The following is a 26,932-nucleotide window of genomic DNA, read 5'->3' on the forward strand; positions in this document are numbered from 1 at the left end:
GGGTCCACCCAAAGCACCTCACTTGGCATGAATTACCTTATCAGTCATCATGGGCGCTGCCATGTTGCTTTGCTGCTTGGAATTAGTGGACTGTTTTAGGCCACCTTTACTCCCTAAGGTCAAATTCTGCATTTTTGGCCCACTCAGTTGAGCTTTACAGCTTCTCTGGTGTATCAGGAGGCGGTCCGGGGCAAAGGTCCGGCTGCAGTTTGGACAGGGCACCAGCTGAACTTGACTTGGCCCCTCTTCGTTGGACTGTCCAGTGGGAAGTGGCTGAAGCTTTTGTGGGAGTGGTCGGCGGAGCTCCCTGGGGAGCCGGTCATTTTCTATTTTCCACTTTTCCAGGCATTTGGGCTCATGAATGGGAAGGGACAGAGTGCCAAACTCCCTACCACAAATGTAGCAGATGAGAGCCTTTGGTCGGGCTGGGATGCCACCAGCAGCTTTCCTGGGACCAGTGCGATCATCAGAAGTGCTGGGGGTTGGTGCTCTGGGCCCGTCACCCTTCGGCTTGCAGCTTCTCTGGTGAACAGGAAGACGATCTGGCAAGAACGTGCGGCCGCAGGATTCGCAGGGCAGCAGCTGAGCCTGGGAACTTTGGAATGCTGCCTCGTTCACTGCCTGAAGATTGTAGGACCCACTGCCCCCAAGAGGCTGTGGTTTGGAGGGTTCTGGCCTCCTCAGGTGCTTGGGCAACTTGCTGTTTTCAGTCCGCCACTTCTCCAAGCACTGGGGTTCATGAATGGCAATTGATTGGGACCCAAATTCTCGGCCACAGATATAGCACACCCGGAATCCAGGCCTGCGGGACGGGATCACAGGGGGGCCGGGCTGACTTTCCGACATAATTCTCCTACTGGACCGTTTTGAGAGTATCACCGTTCCAGGTCTTGTTTTCTGAGGTCCTGTCTTTATTTTTCCAGCACGACTGACATGCTCTGTGTCTGGCAAAAGGCTAGAATGGGAGTCACCACAAAGAACGGCCTGGTTGATAAGGAAGGTGGGCTCTTTAGAATGATGGAAAGTCTGTTGCAATTTGTTACAAACCTTTCTCTCCTTTCCTGTTTCCATTAACAAGCAAGTCTTTCTCTGGGCTTGCTCTGATTTCAGGCCAGACTCATTTTGGGATTCTGCTCGGAGTGAAGGTTAGTCAGGTTGGCTGTCCTGGGGTTCCACATTGTTGCCAACTCCTTAGACCCAGAGACCATGACTCAGAGCTTCATTGCAGGGCAGCAGTCTGGAATGCTGGAAAGTCCTCATTAAACCTCAGATGTCTCCAAGATCTGCGGGGGAAACATAAATCAAGAACTCATTACACACACACACACACACACACACACGCACACGCACACGCACGCACACACCACTCTTAGATCGTAAGTTGATAAAGAGCAGTAATTTTTTTTTTTTTAAACTAGTATCCTCTTTGGCTAGATAGTAACTAGCACATAAGATTTGTTCAGTAAATGGTGAAATAAATCTGAAGACAATTTCCACTACGAATTGCACTATTACTGCAGTGAAAGTAGTGTTCTGCCCAGAGAAAGATCAGAGACACACACGGCAAAAATCAACAGAGGCATGGTGGTGAGACTGCGGAAGACAGAACTAAGAACTGTGACAATTAAATTAATGAAACTGCAGATAATCTATTAAGACCTTCTTCCACTCCCTTAGGGATTCTTAGCTTTTTAGTGCCATGGATCCTTTTGACAGTTCTCTGAAGCCTATGATTTTAAAGGCAAAGTATAAAAAATCTTACGATTACAGGTGAAACTAATTTTATTGAAATAATTGATCAAATATCTTTGGCCGCAATATGTATTTTATTTGAGATACAGTAATAGGTCAGACTTAATGAATACCCATTAGTCTAAGGTTAAGAGCCCCTGCAGAAGGAATTTAATAGTGAATATTATGAGGATTATCAGAAAAACCTGAAGAGGGGGTAAACTTCTTATAACCTACCATGTATCCACTTTTCTTTGTTATGGGAATGGAGGAGGAATAAATTGGGGCCATAGATGTCAAGCCAAGAATGCGACCCCAGCCTATACCCTTCCTGGTAAAATATCTATAGATCTTCCTGGGGATGAAGAGGCTCAGATTTGCTTGATGTTCTTTAAATAGCTATTGTACTTAATTCCTTGTATTATCTCTATCTCTATCTCTAGCTATACAGATAAATAGTATAGATACTAGTTAAATATTAGATAACAGATAATATACAATTAGATAAATATTGCCTATTTATATATTATAGTTACATATTACATATATATAATATATATGGAAGATAGATAACATAGGTAATATGTTATCTATAAATATAGCTTATATATTATATATTATATTCATAATTTATTATTTTAGATTATTTTAAATTTAAGTTATAATTATCAATAATAAATTATTAATGCATTATATTTAATCACATATAATTATATTAATACTATATACTATAATAGATATTATCTATCTATCTTCAAAATAATTTTTGTAACAACATGGCTCATGATTTTCCTAAACAAACCAGAAGGGCGGGCTGATAAAATCTCATCATGGGCAGAAGGCTAAGGAGTTTTTACCTTGGGGAAAGGCATGAGTCAGTTTCATCAAGGGTGAAGATTATTGCCTAGGCCCCAAGAAAGATTACTGTCAGACATCTCAGGGCCTCCTTCATTTCCTGAAGGGGGATTCGGGTCTGGACGAGAGGCTCTGTAGCACCCACACCCCCACCACAAAAGGAGCAGTGCCTAGTCTGAGGCTGGACCCTGCGGACCACAGCAGACCCCTGAGTTCAGAGGGCACAGGGATGGCCGGCTAGAATATAAAAAACCTGGGCATTGCATTTGATAAAGGACAAACAAAGCTGGAAGACCTATGCCTCGTTCCTGTATTTTGGTGCAAGGGAAGGTCTGAATCTTTGCAAGTAAGACCATCGGATCACTCCTGGCACAGAGAAGGAAGCGATTCTTCATTTTGACAGATCCTAAGACAGTGATATTAACACATGTGACAAAAGAATGCATTGGCCCCAGGGTAGCCAGCACAGAAAACGGAGCTCACAGAAACATGTGTCACCTGACTGGCACCCTCCAAAAGAGAAAGAGGATCTAAAAAACACAAGGAATCTGGGGAAATGATTTCATGAGGTTTTTATCAGCACATGGGGGAAATAACCCCCAAACCACTCTGCTTCCTTGGTTCTGGCATCTTGTTTAACAAGGATCCTGTTTTCCTTTCCCATTTTCCTTCACACCAGGAAGCTGCAGATAACAAAAGGACTTAAGACAACAGGAAAAACTGATGCAACTCAATAACCTTACTTCCCCTAAACTTGCTCACAGTTTCTCCCCCCGCCCCCCATGCACGCATGCACACACTGCTCCCAGCAGATCAGAATGCTGGGTAGGCCCCCTAACTTGTCCCAGCAACTCCTGTCTTCCTTAGGATCAGGTAAGAGAACTAATATTTACTGAACACCAACTATGCATCAGATATTGTACTAATTTGTTATATACACAGTTTCAATTAATCTCAAATGAAGACAGGTATGATTGTTTCAGTTTCATAAGTGAAGACACTATGAGTCAGAAAAGACAAGTAACTTGCCCAAGACAGTCCGTTTTTAAGTGACAGAACTGGGAACCAATTCCAGCTCTCTTTGGCTCCAGTAGTCGGCTCTTTCCATGATTCATTCTGCCTCAAATTCCACCGAAAGAGCTTCTCCTCTTTAGTTTTTATCCCGGTTTTAATATATGATTCATACGTCTCACGGGAAGGTAACTGAGCTCCCAACGGCCTTTATGCTGCCCTTGAGGAGAAGGAAGAGGTGAAAGGGAGGATGGGAAGAGGGCGCAGGAGGAGACAGGCCTCTGAGATGGAAAAAGCAGGAGAGACAGACTGGAGATACTGGGGACAGCATTTTTCCTGAAGCAACAAGGCTCATTTTGCTGGGAGTGGTTTTCTCAACGACGCTGTCCCTCTGCGGCATGTACTATATGGATCCTTTTCCTGATCTCACCAAAGTCCCTGAGAGAAATCTACATTATTACCCAGGTGTGGGGACAGGCCAGGGGGACCTCGGGTGGTATAATGAGTGCGGGGTGAAAGCAAAGGCCACCCCAAGAGGCCAGATGGTGCTCCCTTTGCAGTCCCTTCCCTGGTTTGATTAGGGATGGATCTTCATGGACGCGGGCATTTTTCCGCTAGCGATATTTTCTCTGCAGCAAACACGAGAGCATCGTCAATCCCTAATCGTATCTTCATCTTTTTTCCCATCATCTCTTTCCTCCTTCAATGTTCTCCTGAAATCGCTGTCTTACTGTGCTTAAAGTTACCAAAATATGAAAGACGAGGTAGCTGAAAGAAGTGAAATTTTGGGGAACTGCAGTGTCTCATGGAGAACATTGCGATGTTTCTTTCCACCAGTGAGTGATTCTTGCAAGGCCTAACCCAGCCAGTAGCTCTCCCCTATATGTTAGTTCTAAAAGCCCAAGTACTGGAAAATACCAAATACATATAGTTAAATCACTTAAGAAATTGGCTTGCCACACAGACACATCATAAAGTAACATCGTGAGTTTATAAAGAGAACTACTTTGCAAAGCTAGCCAGCTCTACCCCAAGCAACCGTGGAGAAACGTTCACTCCAGTTGGCCTGAATTATTCTTTTTGACCATATTTGCACATAGGATATTTAAAGAATGTCTTGGAAAGCATCACATTTTATCAATATGATGCCATTTTTCCATGCCCTTTGGGGTTCACGAGAAGGGAGAGACACTCACAAAGATGCATATAATAACCAAACCCAACTTGGCATTAGAAGGTGTTACCCTATTTAAAAAAGGGGGGGGGGCAAGAGCACAACCAAAGGATTAAATCTTTTTTAAAAATTTAGTCTTTTGAAACAAAATAAATGTAAGTGATTCATTACCCCTTCCCTATTAGTATAGAATCCAAATTCTTTAAATGGACAAATGAATAAATAAGAAAGATGGAGTTGAGCTGATGCTGGCTCTGAGCAAAATTATAAAATAGAGGAGGTTTGTCTTTAATATCCTCTATCCACCCCATTCAGCAGGCTCCATTCTCCCCTGCCTGGTGTCCTCATATGCTGGCTAGTCTTCCTTACTTTTGAAGCCTCGCTTTCAAAAAGGAGCTGATAGTCGTATTCACACCAAGGCTTATGATTGATGAGGTAATATCCCTCCCACAGTCTGGCAAAGACAACTAGTTCCCCACCAGTAGTTATTTTGCCCAACTTCCTCAAATTAAGAGAGCCCCAATTTTTAGCTGGGCACATGATTTCCCAGCTGAAAGTCTGCAGACCCCTTTGCAGAATTGTGTAAGACATGTCCACGACCCGCTCCTCTTTCCTTCCTTCATACTGATGCTTAAAACATGGATGTGATGGCTGGAGCTCCAGCAGCCATCGTGGACCAGACTATATTCATGTGACCCCTAACACGATGGAGCAGACACTTGGATGGACCTAAGTTCCCAATAATGGTGGAGTCACCCTATAAGCTTTCAAGTGTCACCCTTAGCCTTTATTTACATAAGAGAATTAAATATCCAACTTTATTTTAGCCACTTTTAAAGAGCCTTTTCCCTGCACGAAACCTATAACTAGAACCTAATTCTAATGAGATACAGTTGTATTTTAATAACTGGTCATTGGCTTAGCACAAAATGAATTCTAACAGTGGTATTTTAAACTTCAGCGAAGTTTTTTTTTTTGAGAGAGAGTACACTTTGGGGGCAAAACTGTCTTACTAAACATACACTTTTTCCTGAAAATCAGAAATTAAAAAAATTGAAGCTATAAATATGAACCAATGGTCCTTAAGAAATTGATTGACGATCTTCCTTTCCTAGAATTCTTTTTTTTGGGAACAGATTCAAATGACATATTTTGCTTTGAGAAAATCAAAACTTATTTTTTCCATAAGCTTTTGAAGGAGCTAGAAGGCATCGCTGTTGTGACAATTAACATCGTCTGTGTATTCCAAATGCTCTTTTCTGTATTCAGCTTTGGGATGCTCACTCTGGGACTCCACATGGTCCATAATGGGTAGGATTAACCCTTACCTCTTTCTTTTGATACTTCAGTCCTAGGAGTGGGTATCTGCTGTCTCCTTCATAGAGTTGTGTTCTCTTTATGTCCTACTACTTACTATCTACATAACAACTTCTTTCTCGGTTAACAATTCTTTATATGAAATTATAATTAAATAATTGGTATGGTATAGAAACCATCCTTTCTAACATCTGGCATGGTTCTCCTGACTGATACAACCACCCTCAGAATATAAGTAATAAAAATCTGTAATATTCAAGCTGCACATTACCTCACTACTGTAATAAATATAAACTCAAACGAATTCTTTTGTAGCATCTTAGAAAATAATATGGTGCTTATCTTAACATTCGATCCTCAACTCATTCAGACCACTGAAAACATATTTTTGCAATTTTACACCATCACCATGCTTCAAGAACTAGAAAATGTTGCTCTTCCTTTTGTGACTGATTGAATTAAACCAAAAGAGGAAATCTGCCATTTTAAGCATATTCATATTTTCCTTCATTTTTATGTGATTCTCCTCTACAATGACTGCCCAACCTTCAGGCCATCACTGTCACATAGGGAGTCAAATTAAAGTGATCCCATTCCTAGATCAAGGATGACCAGGGAGGGTTGAGGGGAGTGGTGCAGATCACTCTGGCTGATTCTCTGCACTCCCCTCTGAGTAGCGCCTGGGCCAGTAGCACTTGTGGTCCTCAACAATTCCAATGGGAGTGACAAAAGGCCAGGCGAGAGCAACTAGGAACTGGAGGTGGTCTAGTTTAGGAAAGACAGGAGCAGTGTCTAAAAGGTGAACAAATAAAAACATACTCAGAAAAACCATTGAGCCTGAAGCATAAGGCTTCAAGGGAATCTGGCTGTCCCTGTTGGCATTTCCAGGCTGATTTTGAATAGCTAATGAAAATTTACCCTTCCTTGTCTTCCCTTCACTGTGAAGAACTTCAAACCAAGAAGTCACTTTCTTCACCTTCATTCAATCTAATTGTCAGGTGTAGACATAATAGTCTATGGTGTTAGGAAAGCCATGCAAACAGAAAACAGGAGAAATGTACTCTTTACACTTCTAAGTAGAGCTTTTGGTAAGGACATTTTATGTTGTTAAAGCTCATAATACCACCCTATGAAGGCTATTGTTAGATTGAGTCTGTAATTTTCACTCTATATTGAGCTTCCAAATCACAGAGTACTCAAGAGTCACGAACACCACACAGGTATGATCATGTAATTGTAACATTGACATTTGGAGTGGTGGAGAACTAGTTATGGAAACTATCAGTATAATCACATTAGAATCCTATCATGTACAGAAATTCAAAGGGCAGACAAAAAAAAGTGGGGGAGTCAGGCTGTTGAATCATAAACAAGCATACAAACCATCCTTTCTAACATCTGGCACATACTATTCCAAAAAAATAGCTCTATTCCAAATTGCTCTTTCTCAAGACTTTAAAGCAGTGGTTGATACGCCAAGTCTGGCCCATTGATAAGTTCTTTTTGACCTCCCTGGAGATCAAAATGTTTTGGGGTCCCTGGGTGTCTCAGCTGGTTGGGCATCTAACTCTTGATCTCAGCTCTGATCTTGATCTCATGGGTTGTGGGATCAAGCCCTGTATCGGGTTCCGTGCTCAGCAGGGAGTCTGCTTGAAGATTCTCTCCCTCTGCCCCTTCCCACACTCACTCACTCTCTCTGTCTCTCTAAAATAAATAAATATACCTTTTTTTTTTTTAAGTCTGAATTAGGTGCCATTATTTTAAAGTTGGGAGATACCACACAAAATCAGGATGTTGTTTTCTTTTGAGAAAGTGGGAAAGCTGGCCATACAGAGCCCACATTCTAATGTGGCAACAACCCACATAAACTGATACTGAATAAAGGCTGTGCCTGTGGGTCAGACCGCCAGTCTGCACTCTTCCAAAGTTTCTCATTAGTTCAGTCCTTTGCTTTATTTATTTGTAATTCATTCTTGATTCTCAAAGGCATCTGAATTCCTGACCATATGTGATCCTCACTTTAAAGTGTTCCTTTCCTCCATTTTTCTCCTCAATTAAATATTTGAATATCACTTCAAGGAGCACTCGCCCTCAGTCAACTGTGAATCCAGATGAAGGATTTTCTATGGGAAATATTTACTAGAAGCATGACAGATTTATTGATAAAAATTCAGAAACAAAGGTTTGTAATGACAGCAGAGTGAGGCTGAAAGACTTATTTCTAGGAGGGAAGGAAATATCCAAAGGGAAAAGAAAGAATCAGTGACCTGAGGAGGAATTTTCATACATTAATGGAAGGTCACAGGAAATGATGAATCTAATTTCAGAGAGAAAAAAAATCAAGCAGCCAGTGTTTAGATCAGCCACAGGAGAGATGATAGAACCAAAAAAAGAAAAAAAGAAAAACACAAAAAGAAATGTGTTTGGAGACCATCTGAACTTTTTGGAGGCATTCCCATAATTATTTAGTTACCGCTGATATAACAAGAGCTACTCTTCTGCTTAAGCCAACGGTTCTTGATTTACCATTAAATGATCCCTTACATGAAGAATGTTGGCTCGCTTAAGTTATTAATCTAAAGAAAGAATCAGTCAGTCAAAAGAACATCAACAAACCATTAACAATGTATTGCTAGATTTCCAAGATTTGGGCTGCAAATACTTCCTAAGAGAATTACGCTTCCTTGTATGGATTACAGAATCTGGTGCACTTTTTCTTTCTGACAAACTGGCCATTTTGTCAAGTATCACCTATAAATTAGTTAGAATTGAAAATGTATAAGAGCAGCACAGTAATTCTTTCTCAGCCTAGAATGAGGTAGCAGATATCCATCAAGTGTCTAAAGGTGATGTATTATGATAAAACATAGTGGGGGAAAGGATAGATACCATTTCAGAATTTAAAAACTATAAATAGAGGCATGTGTTTCCTAGCCCTCATCACGCGATATGTCTGCACAGAGTTCCCACTGTCTTCATGCTCATGATTTATTGTCTCAGTGCGCTACCTCCGTGGGATATCTTTGGCACAGACCTGCAAACCACAGGGTGGTATCAGAGAGAGAGTCACTGGATTCGTGTGTCCAGGTGGAAACAAGCACAAAGAAGAATACAGCTGCCTTTGAGGGAAGCTGCCTGGCCAGGAGAGATTGGCCAATGAGAGATGGGCCTCCCTGTATCCTGGAGGAACCTTTTCTTAACCACATCACCCACTTACCAGACAACAGCCTCGAAATCGTGCCTTAGTGCTACACACCTTCGGGAGGTCGGTGCCTCCCACAGCCTGGCTGACGCTTAAATTGATCGTCATTACCATTCATTGCAGACATCAACACCCTTTGTTAATGCTCTCTCCACCCAAAGCTATTTCTCAGGGAAGTCCCTGGGAAGAAAGTCAAAAACAGGGCCGAGCCCATGAGGCTGGGCTTCTGCTGTGTGTGTAATGAATGCGCCTCTATTTTCTGGTCTGCTCAGCATGACTTCCCTGGTGGTGGCGCTGGAGACCTGGGAGTTTATATACGGCCACAGGCTGAAGGCTGTTTCTGAACATGGGCTCTTTGTTGCTCTTCTCCCCACATCTCTGGTCCTCCTATGTAAATAAGTCATCAAAAAGCTATTGTCATTCCATTTGACATCTTTGACTCTCATGAACAAGGCACTCTTTCACTAGCCAGATGGTCTGAGATCCCTAATGGTTCAGAGTCCTCCATACAACATCCTTTCATAGCTCAGGAATCTTACATGGGCTATTCCCTGCAGCAGAAAACCACTAGAAGGTGTCTTCTGGTATCTAGGAGGAACTTGCCCATCCTCTCTGTCCCCAGAGTCCAGACCAAACACGAAATGTGGTGACAGCTCTTTATTTGCAAACCTTCTTAGCTTGTAGTTTAATTTTTTTGGTAGTTTAAAATTTACTGAAAGCCTCCTTCCACCCCACGTCTGGTAACTATCAGATAGCAAGGAAGTCAGTCAGAGTGTCAAACTGCTTTGTTCTGTTTTCCTTTAGTAAACACAAAGAAGATCCGTGTGTATTTTAAGTCATACTTTGGATCAGAAAGATCAGAGTATTTGATTAGAAGAATACAATTTAAAATCAACTCTGAGGATGTTGATTTTTTCCACTTTCTTGTGGTTTCAATAGGCTCTTTTCCCACCTTCTGTGCTCTCTCTTGCATTTTTTTTCATTGTTTCCACTGTCTGTCTGTCTCCACTTTAGGTCTGGAAGGACAACCCAACACAACATGGAGAAGGTAACCTGTGGTTGACTCCTCTGCTAATTTGCTGCTCTGGAGCCATAAGGCAATGCTGACCAGCTCACACTAGAAAAGTGTGGCTTATATTTTAACTCTATTATATTCTGGAGGAAGAAGGATTAGAAATGATAAGCCCAATATAATCACACGAGTCCTCAAAAGTGGACAGCCTTTCACTGAAAGAGGTAGGACAACTGAAGAAGAAAGAGACCCAACCACCCATGGCTGACTTGAAGATGGAGGAAAGGAGCTATGTGCTAAGGAATGTGTATGGTCTCTAGAAGTTGGGAAGACCAAAGAGACATGGGGTTTCCAAAAAGGGCTCCTAAAAATGAACACAGCTTGGCTGACACTGATTTTAGCCTTAAGAGACCCATGTTGGACTTATGACACAGAGAACTATGAGGTAATGGATTTGGGTTGTTTTAAACTGCTAATGTTATTGTATTTTGCTACAGCAGTAACAGCAAACTAAAACACCCCAAAAGAAAGAGACCAGCACTGTGAATGCATACTTCTGCAAAAATGTTACTCAGCTAGTTTTGGCCACACTGTACCCTGGAATTTTAATAGTTCACAGTCACCCAGCTCTAGTCTCCACTGGAAACACCACTGGGGGGACTCCATCCCAGGGCCATGATAAGATGTCCCGGGTGGCTGTCTAGAATGAGAATTATAATACAATTCACCCATTGGTAAAAAAAAAAAAAAAAAGGCACAAATATTCACATAATATTATACAGCAGAGTCCATTATCTCTTTCTAGCTCTGGTTAGGACCCTCAACCAGTGTGACTCAGGAAATAATCTTTTCAGATTTGGCATTCTCCTCAGTGTGGTCTATACAGCTTTCCTGTCTACATGTCAAGCTTGTATTCCCCTTTCCTCTTTGACTGTATTCTTTGTCTTGGCACCTACATGTTTACATAAGGTAGAATCTTTATTGACTGTTTTCTTCAGAAAATGCTTGTGGTTAACTGACTCCACTTCTTGTTAAGGGGTGTGCTGTGTACATGACAAGGGTCCCCTTCTCTCTTTTCAACTGTGTTGTGAGGACCGCAAGCAGCCTTCCCAAACGATGGAGCTGGATCTTTAAACCCTTCTTAGGTGGAAAGGATTCTGAGCTGAAAAGCCATTTCTGTTTTGTAGAGTGATTTCCTATTTGCAATTGTAGGGTATCAGATTGTACCACTTTGGCACAAGGATTATTTTGAGCCGAAGGCAATTGAGAAGAAGAAGATACCAGGAAAGCTCTCTGCTCTCACTCTATTTGGCTAAAAGGAAGACATAACTTTGTAAAGATACCTCTCCCAAATCAGGAAGGGAAACTCAAAGTATCTCTAGACTCTTGTCAGCTCAGAGACAAGCACCAAGAGGAAGCTACAAACCACATCACTAAATAGCCTGTATCTTCTATTAGTTTCCCCCATATATTTACCTTCCTATATTTTGCTACCTCTAAAAGCCTAAATACTTTTGCCTTGTCACTTCTCTACAAATTTATTGTTCTTTGTTAAGATGCAATATAAACCTCAAATTCTGACCATTCTGAGAGTGTCTCATCACTGAGTCCTCCTGTGTGTGTATTTGAAGCTCATGTTAATACACTCGATTTTTCTCTTGTTAATCTGTCTTTTGTTAGCACATTCTTCAGGCCCAGCCACTGAACCAAAAAAGGTATAGAAACTTTGTCCTTCCCTGCAGAACCTTAGCATAAAAAGGAGCCCCCAACATGCTGTGCCAATGACACTTTCTGTATAACCCCGTAAAATGGCATCAATAGTTCATGGTCATTACAGTTCAGCCATTTCATACCCATGTATATGCATTATATGAACATGAGAAAAGCAAAAAAAGAAATTTGGAATAAACTGTACAAACAGCACAGGAACATTAGAGATATTGCCAGTAGTACTCAGAAAAAAGAGGTAGATCTTATTTTAATACAGAGGTGAGACTATTTGGTCAATAACTGAGTTGTATTTGGAACTTCTCCATAGGTAGAAGAGGGCTGCACCAGGTAAGTTACTGCATTAGCATGATGTAGCTACCCAAAATACGGAGCATTCCTTCATGTTTCCCTGTCTGTGTGCTCCTCACAAAGAAGACCTACTTGGTAATTCAACTTCAGAAGGTGTTGCTTAAAGCTGTGGTGAATGGTTGGTTTGCTTTATCATTGTGTCCCCAGCCCTAGTTGCAGCCATGTGATCTGCTGCTGAACCAGGTCTCCCTCAGTCTGCACTGATGTGATTGACTATTCGAATCTAATTATAGAAGTTTACATTTTCCTAGGTGCATTTCATCCCATTTGGTTTTATCACATCATGATCCTTTAAAATGTATCTTGTTATCTAGATATCAAAAATTAATGTTAACGTCTTAGGTCTGAAGATGACATGATGATTATATTCTTAATTGCAATTTTTATTAAGATAATTGTAGCTTGACATGCATTTCTACGAAAAAAAAATAAAGATCCCTTATGCCCTTGTCTGGTTTCTCCCAGTGGTAACACTGTGTAAAATTATAATATATTTCAACCAGAATACTGATATTGATATAATCCAATTTTATCTGTATTCATGTGTGTATTAAGCTCTATACAATTTTACCACCTATAAACATGAGCACTACTATAGTCAAGATACTGAACAGTTCTAACACAATATGATGCCTCATGTCACCAAATTATACCCACCTCTCTCCCTCCCACTGCCCCCTCCAAGTCCCCATCTCTTACTCCTAGACATCATTAATCTGTCCTCCATTTCTATAATTTTTTTAATTTCAAAATGTTCTATAAATGGGATCATGCAGTATGCAACCTTCTGGGATTGGCTTTTTTTCTCAGCATAATTCCCTGCTGATATATCTAAGCTGTTGTATGTTTCAATAATTAGCTGCTTTTAATGGCCAACTACTATTCTACGGTAGGCATGTACCATAATTTGTTTTACCTGTTCAAGAACATTCAGGCTGATGACAGTTTGGCTATTACAAATAAAGTTACAGTTGTGTGTAGAATAACAATGTCATTTGGGCTGGCTTGTGAAAGAAGAATAGGAGATACATAGAGAGAAAGACATTTCCAGCTGACACAGACAGCACCATATGCAAAGATGTGGGACCTAAAAGACCATGACATGCTTGGAAAATCATGGGGCTTTGGTTTGTGGCAAGAAGGACAGGTGTGTGTATGGTGTATGCGAAAGTCTGGGGAGGTGGGGTCTGGGTGCGTGTATGCCTATAAGCAGATGGGTATGTAATGAGATGTGAGTATATGGATGTAAGTGGATGAGTGTGTGGGGGTGAGCGGGTACATGAGTGTAAGTGTGTAGATGGATAGTAGTTGGTGGGTGTGTGAGGATGGGTGTGAGTAGATGGGTGGGCCTGTATGAGTGGGAATGTGTATGAGTCTACGAATGTGTAAAACTGAGAGTGAGTGTACGTATACGAGTGTGTAGATGGATATGAGTGAATGAATGTGGGTTACACATGAGTATGAGTGAAGAGAGGTGCGTGCATGGATAAAGGAATGGATAGGTGTGATGCGAGTGGAGAGATGGATGTGAGTGTGTGAATGGATATGAATTATTAAGTGTGGTATGTGTATGAATATGAGTAAATGTGTGTTTAGATGAGTATGAGTGATTGGGATGTGTGGATAGGTGTGAGTGGATGGTTGTGAGTGTGTAAATGGCTGTGTATATATGAGTTGGTAAACAGGTGTAAGTGGTTGTGTGTGCATGTGTGTGTGGATGGGTAGTAAGAAGTGGGTGAAATGGCAGAGGCAAAAGAATGAAGAATAACAGATATAAGTAACAGGGAAGGTAATTTGAAAACAAATTATGGAAAGCACCATAGCTACTTTCAGGAAATCTGATTGCCTTACAGGAAATGAGGAAACGTTATAGATTTTTTTATAACACATGCAACATATGATTGAAAAAAGGTCTTGAGTAAGAAAATCTGGAAAATATCAACATTTCACATCTAAGAATTACACAAAGGAAGTTCTTTAGTTTCCTAAAAGGATCCATTGCAGAATTTTCTCTAAAAGCAAACATTTAGTAGGAAAATAGATCACCCTGATCTACAAAATGTAACTTGTACCTAACTTCTTGAGACTATGTGTACTACACAAAGCCAGACGTATATGTTTCTTCCAGTTCTCAAAATCTGTTTAATGTTGTTTCAAACAGTCGCCTCCATGTCCCATCTTACGTTACTAGTAGCTGACACATGTCTAAATATTTTTGTTAAAAATCCTGACAAACACTTCTGGACCAGAAAGCAAACTTCTGCTGTAGAATTTTGCTGCATTTAGACAGAACTTTAAACCAAGTCCCGTTCCCCTTTCTGTGTGGCCTGGGATCAGGTCACTGAAATCTTAAGTTTGATACTATCTGGGAAAAAAGTCCAAGTTCAAGCCAACCATGAAATCCCCTGGTAAGGTCTAATTTGCTAAGTAAAAGCAGAAAAAGTAGCTTATAGCAAAGACTCAAGTAATACTCTAGTTAGTCTCCACTCCAAAGTACTTCTTGCATACCCCTTCTATAAATTCAGACCTATCTGAAACGCCAGCTCCAAAATGCTTATCAGTTGTGGAATCTTGGGATATGTAACTTCTGGGTGTCTCAGTTTCATCTTAGGTTTAGTGGGATAATAATAGGTGGCATAGTTATTGTGAGGCTTTAAAGTAAGATATAATGCTTAGCACGCTGTGTGGTAGGTGGTAAGTATGTTATCATCATTGTCACTCTATGGCTTTAATGTCTGTCTTCTTCTCCATATTTTCATAAACTCAGCAGGTGGGAAAATGTAATTAGGAGACTAACTAGAGATTTCTGAAATTATTCTCCTTTTGCTAAAATATTATGAGGAATTCCAAAGTTGAGTTAGCTAAGTCAAATCATATTTTATTTTAAAGATTTTATTTATTTACTTATTAGAGAGAGAGAAAAGAGGGAGAGCCTGATGTGGGGCTCAAATCTCATGACCCTGAGATCATGACCTAAGCCAAAATCCAGAGTCAGATACTTAACTGACTGAGCCACGCAGGTGCCCCAGATCATATTTTATTAAAAGACATTCCAGGGTGCCTTGGTGGTTCAGGTCTGCCTTCGACTCAGGTCTTGATATCAGGGTTCTGAGATTGAGTCCCTCTCAGGCTCCACACTCAGCAGGGAATCTGCTTGGCCCTCTGCCCCTCCCCCCTGCTCATGATCTCTCTCTCTCTCTCTCTCTCTCTCTCAATAAATAAATAAAGTCTTAAAAAAGAGACATTCCAATCTGTAGTCCCCAAAAGGAAAGAAATACTGAAAAGTTAAGAGATAAAGGAGTACGTTTTTTAAAGTCATCCAATCTAATCAGTATGAAATGTGTCACTCAACTCCCCCTCCCCAATCTGGGCATATTGGAACAGAACTGGGTGCTAGACAAAATGCTGCCATTCCATTGCCTGACATGAAAAGAACTGGTCCAATCAAGTTCCTCTCTTGGGGAAAAGAATAGTGATGGTCACTCAAGCCGAGAAGACAGTGAGAAAGAGCTGCCACATCCCAGGAAATAAGTGATGCATTGGAGGAAGGCAGAACAGAGGGAACGGGAGTGGCTGTGGGTGAAACAGAGTAGAGCTGATGGGACAGGCTGATGACAGGACACCTGGAGCTGTCATTGTGACTTGGGGACAGAAGACATGTGATGTTCTTCAGTCTTTACATCTTACTCTGAGTGTAGAGAATACCTGAAGCTTTTGTCACCATGTCCCAAATAAGAAATGAAAACTAGATTTGGATGCTATCACTGTCAATTATGTCAGGTATGAAAGAGGAAGCAGTCACCTCAGAGGTAGAAAGTGGTAACCACGTTGGGTTCATGGATCTTGACTGTGGACAGGACTCCTTCTCCACCTCTCTTAAAAAGGGAAGCAGGCTGTGGTCTCTAGTTCTTCTCAGATTTTTCAAGAATTCAAGAAAGAGACCTGATGAACTTAGGTCTGTAAATCAATGGGGGTAATATCCGGTTATTAATGCTCTAGTCAGCAGAAATAGGAAGATCTTGGTTGAGAAGTTCCTCTGATTTTCTTCTAGAATTCTGACAATTTATGAAAATTGCCTACTGATTATTTTGGTGTCTGGGCCAGAGAACAGAGTCTACTCAACTCTCTGGCTTGGAAGTCCCCTGGAACAGGTAGGTCTTGCGCTTCCGGAGGCCTAGTTTTTAGATTTCCCTGTATTTCCATGCACATGTATCCTTCTCATAAATGCCCCACTGTCTGAGGGACTTGAATATGGTAAGAAGGCCTGCCTGAGTTTATTTAATAATTCATTCAGCCCAGAATGCTGCCTCTGGCAGTAAAGTCAAGAACAGATATTTTGTGTCGTAATTTTTGAGCTCCCATCACTACCACCACCAACACCACATTATTCATTAGAGATATTTCCAAAGAGCCCAACCCTTCCAACCATGAGTTAACAGGTTAGTTTTTACAACATGTTTACTTTGATTATGTATTGTTAAATTTTGCATCACTACAAATAAAGAAAATCCTACTCCAGTCACTTCACGAAATAGAGGCATATCTTTTTATCAAAGTAAGAAGTCTGGAGGTCGTCAGAGGCTCAACAATACCAGTGCTTCAGTGATGATCTCGGCTTTTCCCTCACGGATGTAACTACTGCACTAGTGCTACAATATTATTTAAATCATGTCAATTTCTTGTCTTCCCACAGAACAGATAAGCCAATCCGAGGGTCCCCAGTCCCAGGGTCTAGTTGAGCTCTTCTGTATGGGTTTTCTGGGATGGTTGTGGTTGGCCCAGCTCCCAGGTAAACATTTCGGAGAATTCCATCAGCCTACGTCCATGGGACACCAACACTAGGCATCACAAACATCCTCTTACTTCCTCTCTCCTCCTTTCCCTTTCCTGAGTTTTCATGCCCAGAAGTCCTGTCTACAAAAGGCTATTCCAACTGAGAGACAAATGTGACAAATTTCTCATGTGCCTCCTAAGCTGCCTAAAAAGGTTTCCCTTCTTCTCTGTCTTGAGAACTATTTTGTTACCCTGGTTTCCAGGGTGGGCAACTACAGCTGAGATGCCCTTAGTGAAATCTCCGTTTGCTTTCAGTGAGCTTTGGCAATTTCTCAGTGCTTTACTTTCCCTGCCTCCTACCTCCCACTGTTCTTTCTTCCCAGAAGCTTTAATTTACATGTTTTAAGCTGGTTTTCATTTATTTGTTCATACCATCGTGTTCCTAGTTTTCAAACACCAAGACCTTATATACCACATTTACATCTAAAATAAAATAAAATAAAATAAAATAAAATAAAATAACAGTCTGACATATCTCAAGATGCTATGGAATCAATATTTGAAGAGGCATAGATTTAGAATCTATCCTGCAAATACTGTGTGGAGGAATGATGATTTTAGGCTACAAAACTCAGTTCTTTTTGGTTAACTGTAAAATTCTAGTTACAAAATTAACATTGAAAGAGATGCCATCACATTAAAGATAATTAAATTGTTGGTGAAGCACAACAGAGCCTATTTTATTTAGGAAAGCAATGGATAGTGTCCAATTAAGTAATTTTAGTTACAACAGTAATCCAGGGCTACTTATCAATAAGCTTGTCCTGGGAGTCTCTGTTGAAAATTTATTTGCAAGTTTCTTATCACCCATAAATATGCTAATAGCTAAAATAATTAAACTCTACTTGACACCGTATTTGACATAGGAAATAGTCTAACTGAAGAGGAAAATGAGGTTTTAATTTTTGTTGATCAAAATGTCATGTGTTTCATATATAAGATGGTTCACTTGGAACTAAATAGATAAAATAATCCAAGATTTATCTTATTCTTATGTTGCACAATCATTTGGTATTTTTGAGGGGAAATACCATGAACTGATTCAAATAATGTAAACCCTAATTTCTTTTTACACATTTATGACTTTAAAATGATCCATAATGTAAATAGTTTTTCACAAATTGAATATATGTACTTATATCTTTCCAATGAATATATATATATATAGTCGCTTAGGAAGAGGCTGGAATTTTATTAGCTATATTTGTTATCATGACACACAAGAACACACAGACACACAGACACACACACACACCTCTACACATATTCCTTCTGGGTCAGACAATATATTGAAAATCATTGTCATAATCATCACTTAGCAATGAACTGATGCCAGGATCCATCTAACACTTATTTGGTAACAGTATGTTGGATTGTAATCACGTCAGATGGTACTAATAAGGACAATTATTGGCTGAGAATTGAATTCTGACTCTATCTGCAATTGTTTATGTCTTCTCCCATCCTCATTACTTCTCATTTTGCTTTTTGTTCATTTCACAGTAATTTTACTAAAATAACCCTTGACCATATCTCTGGACTGGGAAGAAGTCCAGCAGTGGTGAGTTCAGGCTGAAATGATCATGAGGGTGTTTTCCTTCACCCCAGCTCTCTAACGAGGTTCTTGATCTTAGTGTGGCTTGCATGGGAGAGAAGGGGTTGGGGAGAAGAGAGCAAGAGGAAAGGTAGAAGGCACTGCTTTCCTTCAGTAGACACTAGAACATTTAGCGTCCATTCATTCTCCATATGATGGCCTATTCATGATTTGGCAGAGAAATAAACATCATATTCCACTCTGCTCATCTTCTCCTTTCTCTGTTCACCTTCACATCTTCCCTTGTCTCTGCTCTTTGCATCTTCAGGCATCTTCTTTCCTCTGTTCTTTCACGCCTGTCTCAGTTCTGCAGGGGAATAACCCCTCCCGTGCTCCCATCTTTTTCAGAGAAGTCATATTCAACCCTTTAAATCACAAAACAGGTTCTAAACCTCCCTGGATTAAATGTTCCATGGTTGTCCCACCACTCTCAAATAATATCCAAACTTTTGGCTGCGAAGATCCTCTGTACCCTGGCTCTTCTTTAAGTCTCTTCCTTGGTCCCTCTTTACTCTTCCCTGCCAGCACTGAGCTTTATCCCTGCTCACTTTTCAGGTCCTCAAAGAACCCAAAGTCCTTCTCACTCCAGGGTAGGTGAGGGGAGGGACTGGAAAGGGGTTTTGCACAGGCTCTTGCCATTGTCTAGAATCTTCCCCCAGTTCTTTGCCAAGCTGTCTCATATTTTCTCTGTTTAAATATCATCAATTCAAAGAAAGCTGTCCTGACTACGCTTCCCCCAGGATTTTCTCTCTCTTTTAAACACACAGACTGACACACATATGCACACGCACACCTATGTGTAGAGATACATATGTGCACACACATGCATATACATGAACACAGAAGTGCACATGCACACGCAGACAACATGCACACACACATGCATGCACATGTGATCAATGCCACCACCATTGACACAGTCACCACCACAGTGACACCGCTCTTTATTTTCTTCACAGCACTGATTATATTTTTGCCTTGTTTATTTATTTATGTATAGTATTTGTCTCCTCCACTTGGACATAAACTCCAAGACATTAGGGACTTGTTTTCTCTCCACATAGCTCTATCCCTAGTGCTGGGCACATAGTAGGTACCAACAAAATAAACTGAACGCTGAATGAACTGACTGAGTTTGGCTTGATTTTATATTCAAATTTTAAACAGAAATCAACCCCCCCCTTTTTTTTTTAAGATTTTATTTATTTATTTGTCAGAGAGAGAGAGACTGAGCGAGCAGGGGGAGGAGCACAGGGAGAAGCAGGCTCCCCGCTGAGCAAGGAGCCCGATGTGGGACTCGATCTCAGGACTCGGGGATCATGACCTGAGCCGAAGATAGACGCTTAACTGATTGAGCCACCCAGGCGTCCCTCAACCCTTTTATTAAAATGGAGGAGTGAAAACACAACAGGACTTCTAGAGAGGAAGGGTTAACGGCCAGCTTTGTAGTATTTTCTCAAGTCTTGGGGATACCTGAGCATCTAACCCTTGTTCCTTGCAATCCTCGAGAAACTCGGAATTAGTATTCTAGCTTTAGAAGTGTAACTCTATCAAATTGAAGAGAAATGAGAATCCATCCAAGGACTGTGTACTGGACCAAGCCCTCATGGCAAAGACAGTTTATCAAGAGATGAGCAACAACCATCGATGGCCTAGAACTTCGCCCAAGAATGGGATAATCGGCATGCACACCAGAGGTGACATAGGACTAGCTAGATTAGGCAGTGCGTGCTGTGTGACTAGGCAGAAAGCTGAAGAAGGATCCGAGAAGTTGGCTTTCCTGAGCTGAACTTATTCATACATTGTCTCTCTTGATCATACACATTCTGAATGCGATTCTTTTCAAAGTTTAATTCCCCTTGGAACTCATATCTCTTTTGAAGAGAACCCCAAAGGACTGGGTACTCAGAGGAAGAAGAGTTCCATAGCCACAGGCCTTTAAATGTCAATGTATGAGATGGGAAGGTATTTCATCAGAACTGAAGATTAGACAAGTGTCAGCAAACTACGACTCACGAGCCAAATCTGGCCAGCTGTCTGCTTCTTTCTGTAAATAAGGGTTTACTGGACCAAGTCACGCTTATTCATTTCTGTGTTTAGCTTTGGCTGCTTTTGCCCCACAACTGCAGAGCATATGGCCCACAAGGCCTAAATTATTTACTGTCTGGGCATTTAACAGGAAAAGTTTGGTGACTCCTGAATTAGAGCCTACAGATGAGACTCCATTTTATTTTAACAGCAAACATCCAATTATGAATCAACATGAATTTACAAAGTAGCACTCAACGCAACCAGAACTCTACCAAGCTTTGCTTGCATAGGACTCCTTCAGGCTCCTCATAGAGTCTCCTCTCTAAAAACACCACCACCACCACAGAACTCTCTTGCTGCGTTGCACTCTGGACATTCTATTTGCAGCTTGTCATCACTTTGAGTCTCTCAACAGCTTATGTCCTCTACACTCTCCCTCCCCGCTGCCCCAACATGGTGTATGCTATGCCCAGTGCCATACTTGTATGCTGTGGTATTCAGAAAATGCTGCTGTGTTTTTAAGACTCCACAGGAATCACCACCTGCTTCCTCAGGAAGGGTGTTCTGCAACAGTTCACATTCTTCACCACTTATGGGGATTTTTTGTTTTTTGTTTTGTTTTGTTTTAGAATTTCATGTATTCTTGAAAATGTTTCATTCACCAGGGAAGGGAAAATTATTTAAGATGATATTGCATATTCATTTAAATTATTTAGACACAGAGAAGAAACAGCCAGATTAAGGTCCAAGTTTGTGAAGAAATTTCTCTTTGAAATAATACATGAAATTCAAATTCTAAAATAAGCTGAAAAATGCAAGGGAAAGAAATGATAGTTTACATTCTGAGGCTCAGAAGGAATGGATATCTTTTGACAGTGATAGCAAACTTGGAAAGCTTGGGGAAATGTTCCTTAGTAAACACTTGAGTGTTGATAATTTTCTGTCAATTCACAGGAATGTATGAAGACATTTAATCTGATGTTTATTTTACCAGATACAGATTTTTTTCTCTATAATTGTGAGGAATACATTGTTAAATAGGCAGTAGAGATTATAAATAATGTTTCCTTGCAAAAATTATGAACCAAGAAATACTCTCTTTCCCTCTTTCTTTGTCCAAAACCGTGCCTGGAATATAGTAGACTCTCAATAAGTTGCTGAATGGAAAAATGAAAATTAAGTTCACATTATCATTCTGTATACATGCATTTGAAAAATGCATCTCTTCTGCTGGGATTATCATTCTTGAATACATTTCTGACTGTATATTTTTGGGTTTTGTTTGTTATAGAATCACTTAAAATCAGATTATTGCCTAAGGAAAAATTTGGACAACATGCAAGAAAAAATGCCCAACCTAATTCAAACGCTTGTGCATAGCTCCACTGGCAAGAAGTCATGGAAGGACTCCACTTGTATATTTGTTTTTAATACTTGCTGCACTACTTCTAAGCCAAGATGAGCCGCTTTATTAAAAATTAACAACGCCAGTAAAAATAGATAAATAGGTTCATGTAAGAGATGAGAGTCCAGAAGTACATGGTTGGTTCACATATGCAGTCAATTCATTTTTTACCAAGATGCTAAGACAATTTAATGGAGGGAAGAAAATTTTTTAAACAAATGATGGTGAAACAACTGGATATACGTAGGGAAAAAGTTAATACCAACTCTCTTCTTTCACCACACATGAAACTTAATTCAAAGTGGGTCATAGAACTAAATATAAAAACTATAATATATAAAATGTACAAGTATAAAAACTTAAAGCTTCAGGAAGAAAGCAAAGGAGACTGTCTTTATGTCTTTATGACTTTATGACAAAGACTTCTCAGACAAAACACAAAAAAGCACTAAACTTACAAGAAAAATAATTTAAAAATTTTCCTTCATATAAATTAGAAACTTCTGATCTTTAAAAACCACCATCAAGGGGCACTTGGGTGACTCAGTTGGTTAAGCAACTTAAGCTTGGGTCATGATCCAAGGATCCTGGGCCCCACGTCGGGCTCCCTGCTCAGTGGAGAGCCTGCTTCTCCCTCTGCCTCTGCCCCTCTTTCCCCTACTCACACTCTCTCTTGCTATCTTTCTCTCTTAAATAAATGAATAAAATCTTAAAAAAAAAAAAAAAACCAACACCATCAAGGAGCACCTGGGTAGCTCAATCAGTTAAAGCATCTGACTCTTGATTTTGGCTCAGGTCATGATCTCAGGATCGTGAGATCAAGCCCCAAGTTGGGCTCCACACTCAGCTCAGAGTCCGCTTGTCCTTCTCCCTCTGCTCCTCCTCTCTCTCTATCTCAAATAAACAAACTAATACAATCTTAAAAAAATAAAAATAAAAACCACCATCAAGAAAATTAAAAGCCAAAGCCATACATTGGAAAGAAATGTTTGTAATACTTATATTTGAAAAGGATTTATTTCATATATATATTTAGTCCTAATTCAAACAACCCAATTTTAAAAAATGGGCAAAAGTTTTGAATAGATTATGCACAACAGAAAAACTATAGTCAATAAGTTCACGAAATACAATTCAACATCATAAGCTGTTAGTGATTAGCAAAATGCAAACTAGAACCAGAGATACCACACACTAGGATGGCTAAAATGATAAAGGTTTCTAATACCAAGTATTAGTGAAGATGTGGAAAAAACTGGAACTCCCACACATGCCTGGCAAGAGTGTGAAATATATAAACACTTTGGAGAACAGTTTGGCAGAATCTCACAAAGTTAAACCTGCCCCCACCTACTGACATGGGCATTCTATCCCTAAATAATCACAAGAGAAGTGAAAACATATGTCCGCAAAAGACGTATACAAATGTTTATAGCAGCTTTTACTCTTAATAGTGAAAAATTTAAGAAACAACCCACGCGTACATCAACAGGTGAATGAGTAAGCAAATTATGGCATATTCATGGAATAGAATATACCCCACAACAAAAAAATGAACAAACTTCTGATACAGTGATATAAATCCCACTCAAAAATATTCCGTTGAATAAAAAAAATCAGGTACAAAGAATATGCTGAATTATTCCATCTATGAACAGGCAAAGCTAATCTGCAAGGGACAGAAAGTAGATCGGTGATTGCTTGTGGGTGGCTGGGTGGGTGGAGAATGCACTGCAAAGGCTAATTGACATGTTCTTATATTGATAACATCAGTGGGTAGATGGATATAATCATTCGTCAAAACTCACTAAACCGTGTACTTAAAATGTGTGCGTTGGATGTGAATTATACATCACTGAAGATGATATAAACAAGAAAAGAAACATCTAAAATGAACAAGAAATGTAACCAGATAGCTAACAAAAGTGAGCTAGCAATCTCCAACAAGCTCATGTAAAAATGCTCAATTTCGTTAGTCAGGGAAATGCAAATTATAACCACAGCGACGTATCATTTCATACCCATTATAAAGTTAAGGATACATCTACCATCAATTTCAATGCTGGGTTCTGAACCTAAGATACACGAAACCGTATGTTTACCAAGAGACTTGCACAAGAGTGCTTACAGCAGCTGTAGTTATAGGAGACCCAAATTGGAAACAAGCCAAATACCAATGAATAGGAGAAGAGATAAACAAATGTGGGATAATCTTATAATGCAATAATACTCGCCTATAAAAAGAATTGAACTAGTAACATACACAGTAACATGGAATAATCTCAAAAACATTCTGCTGAGCCAAAGAAGTCAGATACAAGAATATATACTGTGTGAGTCTATTCCTATGAAGTTCACAGACAGCCAAATTACCCTCTAGTGATAGAAATCAGAACAGTGGTTGCTCATAGACAACGGACTGGAAAGGATATGAGGAAACTTTCTGGATGAGAGAAATGTCCTACGTCTTGGCTAAGGTGATGGTTTACATGGTTGTACATAGTTGTCAAACTCACTGATTTTAGGCACTTGAATTTAAGAACTTAAGACCAGTTACATTTCCCTATGTACACTTTATCTCAATTAATAAAAAATCTGCCAACTCAAGTGAGTAACTATAGCCTTTTTCAACCCTTTCTCTTTCAGGGATAATTTGATTAATAAACATATAATCCTGGATTAATGTAAAACACATTTTATCTACCTTTCTTTGAAGACAATTATTTTTAAATAATTATACATTTAAATAATATTATTCCTGGGGCTCCCTGGGTGGCTCAGTAGGTAAATAATATTATTCCTGGGGCACCTGGGTGGCTCAGTCAGTTGAGCATCGGACTCTTGGTTTTGGCTCAGGTCATGATCTCAGGGTCGTGAGATCGAGCCCTGCATCAGGCTCCATACTCAGTGCAGAGTCTGCTTGGGATTCTCCCTCTCCCTCTGCCCCTCTGCCCTGCTCTCTCTCTCTTTCTCTGAAATAAAATAAATAAATAAAACCTTTAAATAGTATTATCCCTTCAGATAGAATTTTTTCGTTCTCTTTTAACCCCTAAAACATTGACTCCATAGTTCACATTACTGCCAGCATCATCCAATGAAGTAAAATGATACTCGTTACTTTGTTTTAGTAGTACTTGAGGGTTTTTACTTCATGATTCATTATTTTATTCAGGGTTCCTTTTCTATAGTGAAAAGTATTCACAATATACTAGTGAGATGGAAGTGGAGGAGATCAGGATGACCTAACATAAGAATCTATTATTAGTGGAAAGGTAAGGTTGGAGACTGATTAGTTAGACAGCAGAGGAGAAGCACGCCTTCTGAGAGAGCCTCACCTGGTAATATTTGTTGTCACCTTTCTGCTTCAGCTTGTATCATGCTCTGCTGAGCCCCTCAGGGCGGGGGCTGGTGGAAACAGGAAGAGAAGAGCTGGGAGCTCCAAGATTCACATGCCCTCTTGCAGGAGTTCTTAGAGTATGTGCGGCTGGGCTGCCGGGAAGAGGAACCCCAGCCTTTGTAGCCTAGAGGTATCCTGGCAACCTGTCAACAAAAGGGACAGTATTGAGTTCTCTGGTAACGGATTGGAAAAATCCAAAACAAGGGGTGGAGGGACTCTGAAACCAACAGGACAATAGGTAATGGATCTCAGCTTTCTTGGAAGTTGAATCCAATGGACTGAGCCCCAAAGGAGGAGAGGCACATGAATTTAAGCCACAAGGCTCTTCTCAGGGAGGAAATGGAGTGGAACTGTCTTTTTCTTTTTCTAAGGAAGAAAAAGAAACAATTTACTGACTGTCTTGTTGATCTTGTCTAAGGTCTTTAGAAAGCATCATCTATAGTGAGGAACCTTGGCCTCCTAGGGAGACCGATGGAGATTTTCCATGGTTCTCAAAGGGTAGCTGTAGAAGCAAATACCAGATGTGGACGTTCCGGGGAGTTTATTTTCTTTTTTTTTTTTTTTTTCAAATTGTATTAAGTACTTTATTTTTGATCAAAGGTATTCAAATTGGCAAAGAAGAAGTCAAAATGTCTCTCTTTGCAGATGACATGATACTCTATATGGAAAACCCAAAAGAAGCCACTCCCAAACTATTAGAAGTTATAGAGCAATTCAGTAACGTGGCAGGATACAAAATAAATGCTCAGAAATCAGTTGCATTTCTATACACGAATAACGAGACCGAAGAAAGAGAAATTAGGGAATCCATCCCATTTACAATAGCACCAAAAACCATACGTTACCTTGGAATTAACTTAACCAGAGACGTAAAGGACCTATATTCTAGAAACTATAAATCACTCTTGAAAGACATTGAGGAAGACATAAAAAGATGGAAAGATATTCCATGCTCATGGGTCGGAAGAATTAACATAGTTAAAATGTCCATGCTACCCAGAGCAATCTACACTTTCAATGCTATCCCGATCAAAATACCAAGGACATTTTTCAAAGAACTGGAACAAACAGTCCTTAAATTTGTATGGAAACAGAAAAGGCCCCGAATCTCCAAGGAACTGTTGAAAAGGAAAAACAAAGCTGGGGGCATCACAATGCCGGATTTCGAGCTGTACTACAAAGCTGTGATCACAAAGACAGCATGGTACTGGCACAAAAACAGACACATAGACCAATGGAACAGAATAGAGAGCCCAGAAATGGACCCTCGGCTCTTTGGGCAACTAATATT

At 40.1% G+C, this 26,932-nt stretch overlaps 1 protein-coding gene across 1 annotated transcript; it reads right to left on the reverse strand.

Annotated features, from left to right (window-relative positions):
• Positions 1-17: 17 nt before the first annotated feature.
• Positions 18-26,227, reverse strand: LOC121100765 (zinc finger protein 474-like). The gene is made up of 2 exons (XM_040622547.1): positions 25,580-26,227; positions 18-1,283 (listed from the first exon to the last, which is right to left on the reverse strand). The coding sequence occupies exon 2, from the start codon at positions 1,069-1,071 to the stop codon at positions 19-21; it is 1,053 nt and encodes a 350-aa protein (XP_040478481.1). The 5' UTR covers positions 1,072-1,283; positions 25,580-26,227; the 3' UTR covers position 18.
• Between the last annotated feature and the right edge of the window lie 705 nt (positions 26,228-26,932).

The sequence above is a fragment of the Ursus maritimus genome, unplaced genomic scaffold (assembly GCF_017311325.1).
Source record: "Ursus maritimus isolate PB19 unplaced genomic scaffold, ASM1731132v1 scaffold_5, whole genome shotgun sequence".
NCBI classification, from domain to species: Eukaryota; Metazoa; Chordata; class Mammalia; order Carnivora; family Ursidae; genus Ursus; species Ursus maritimus.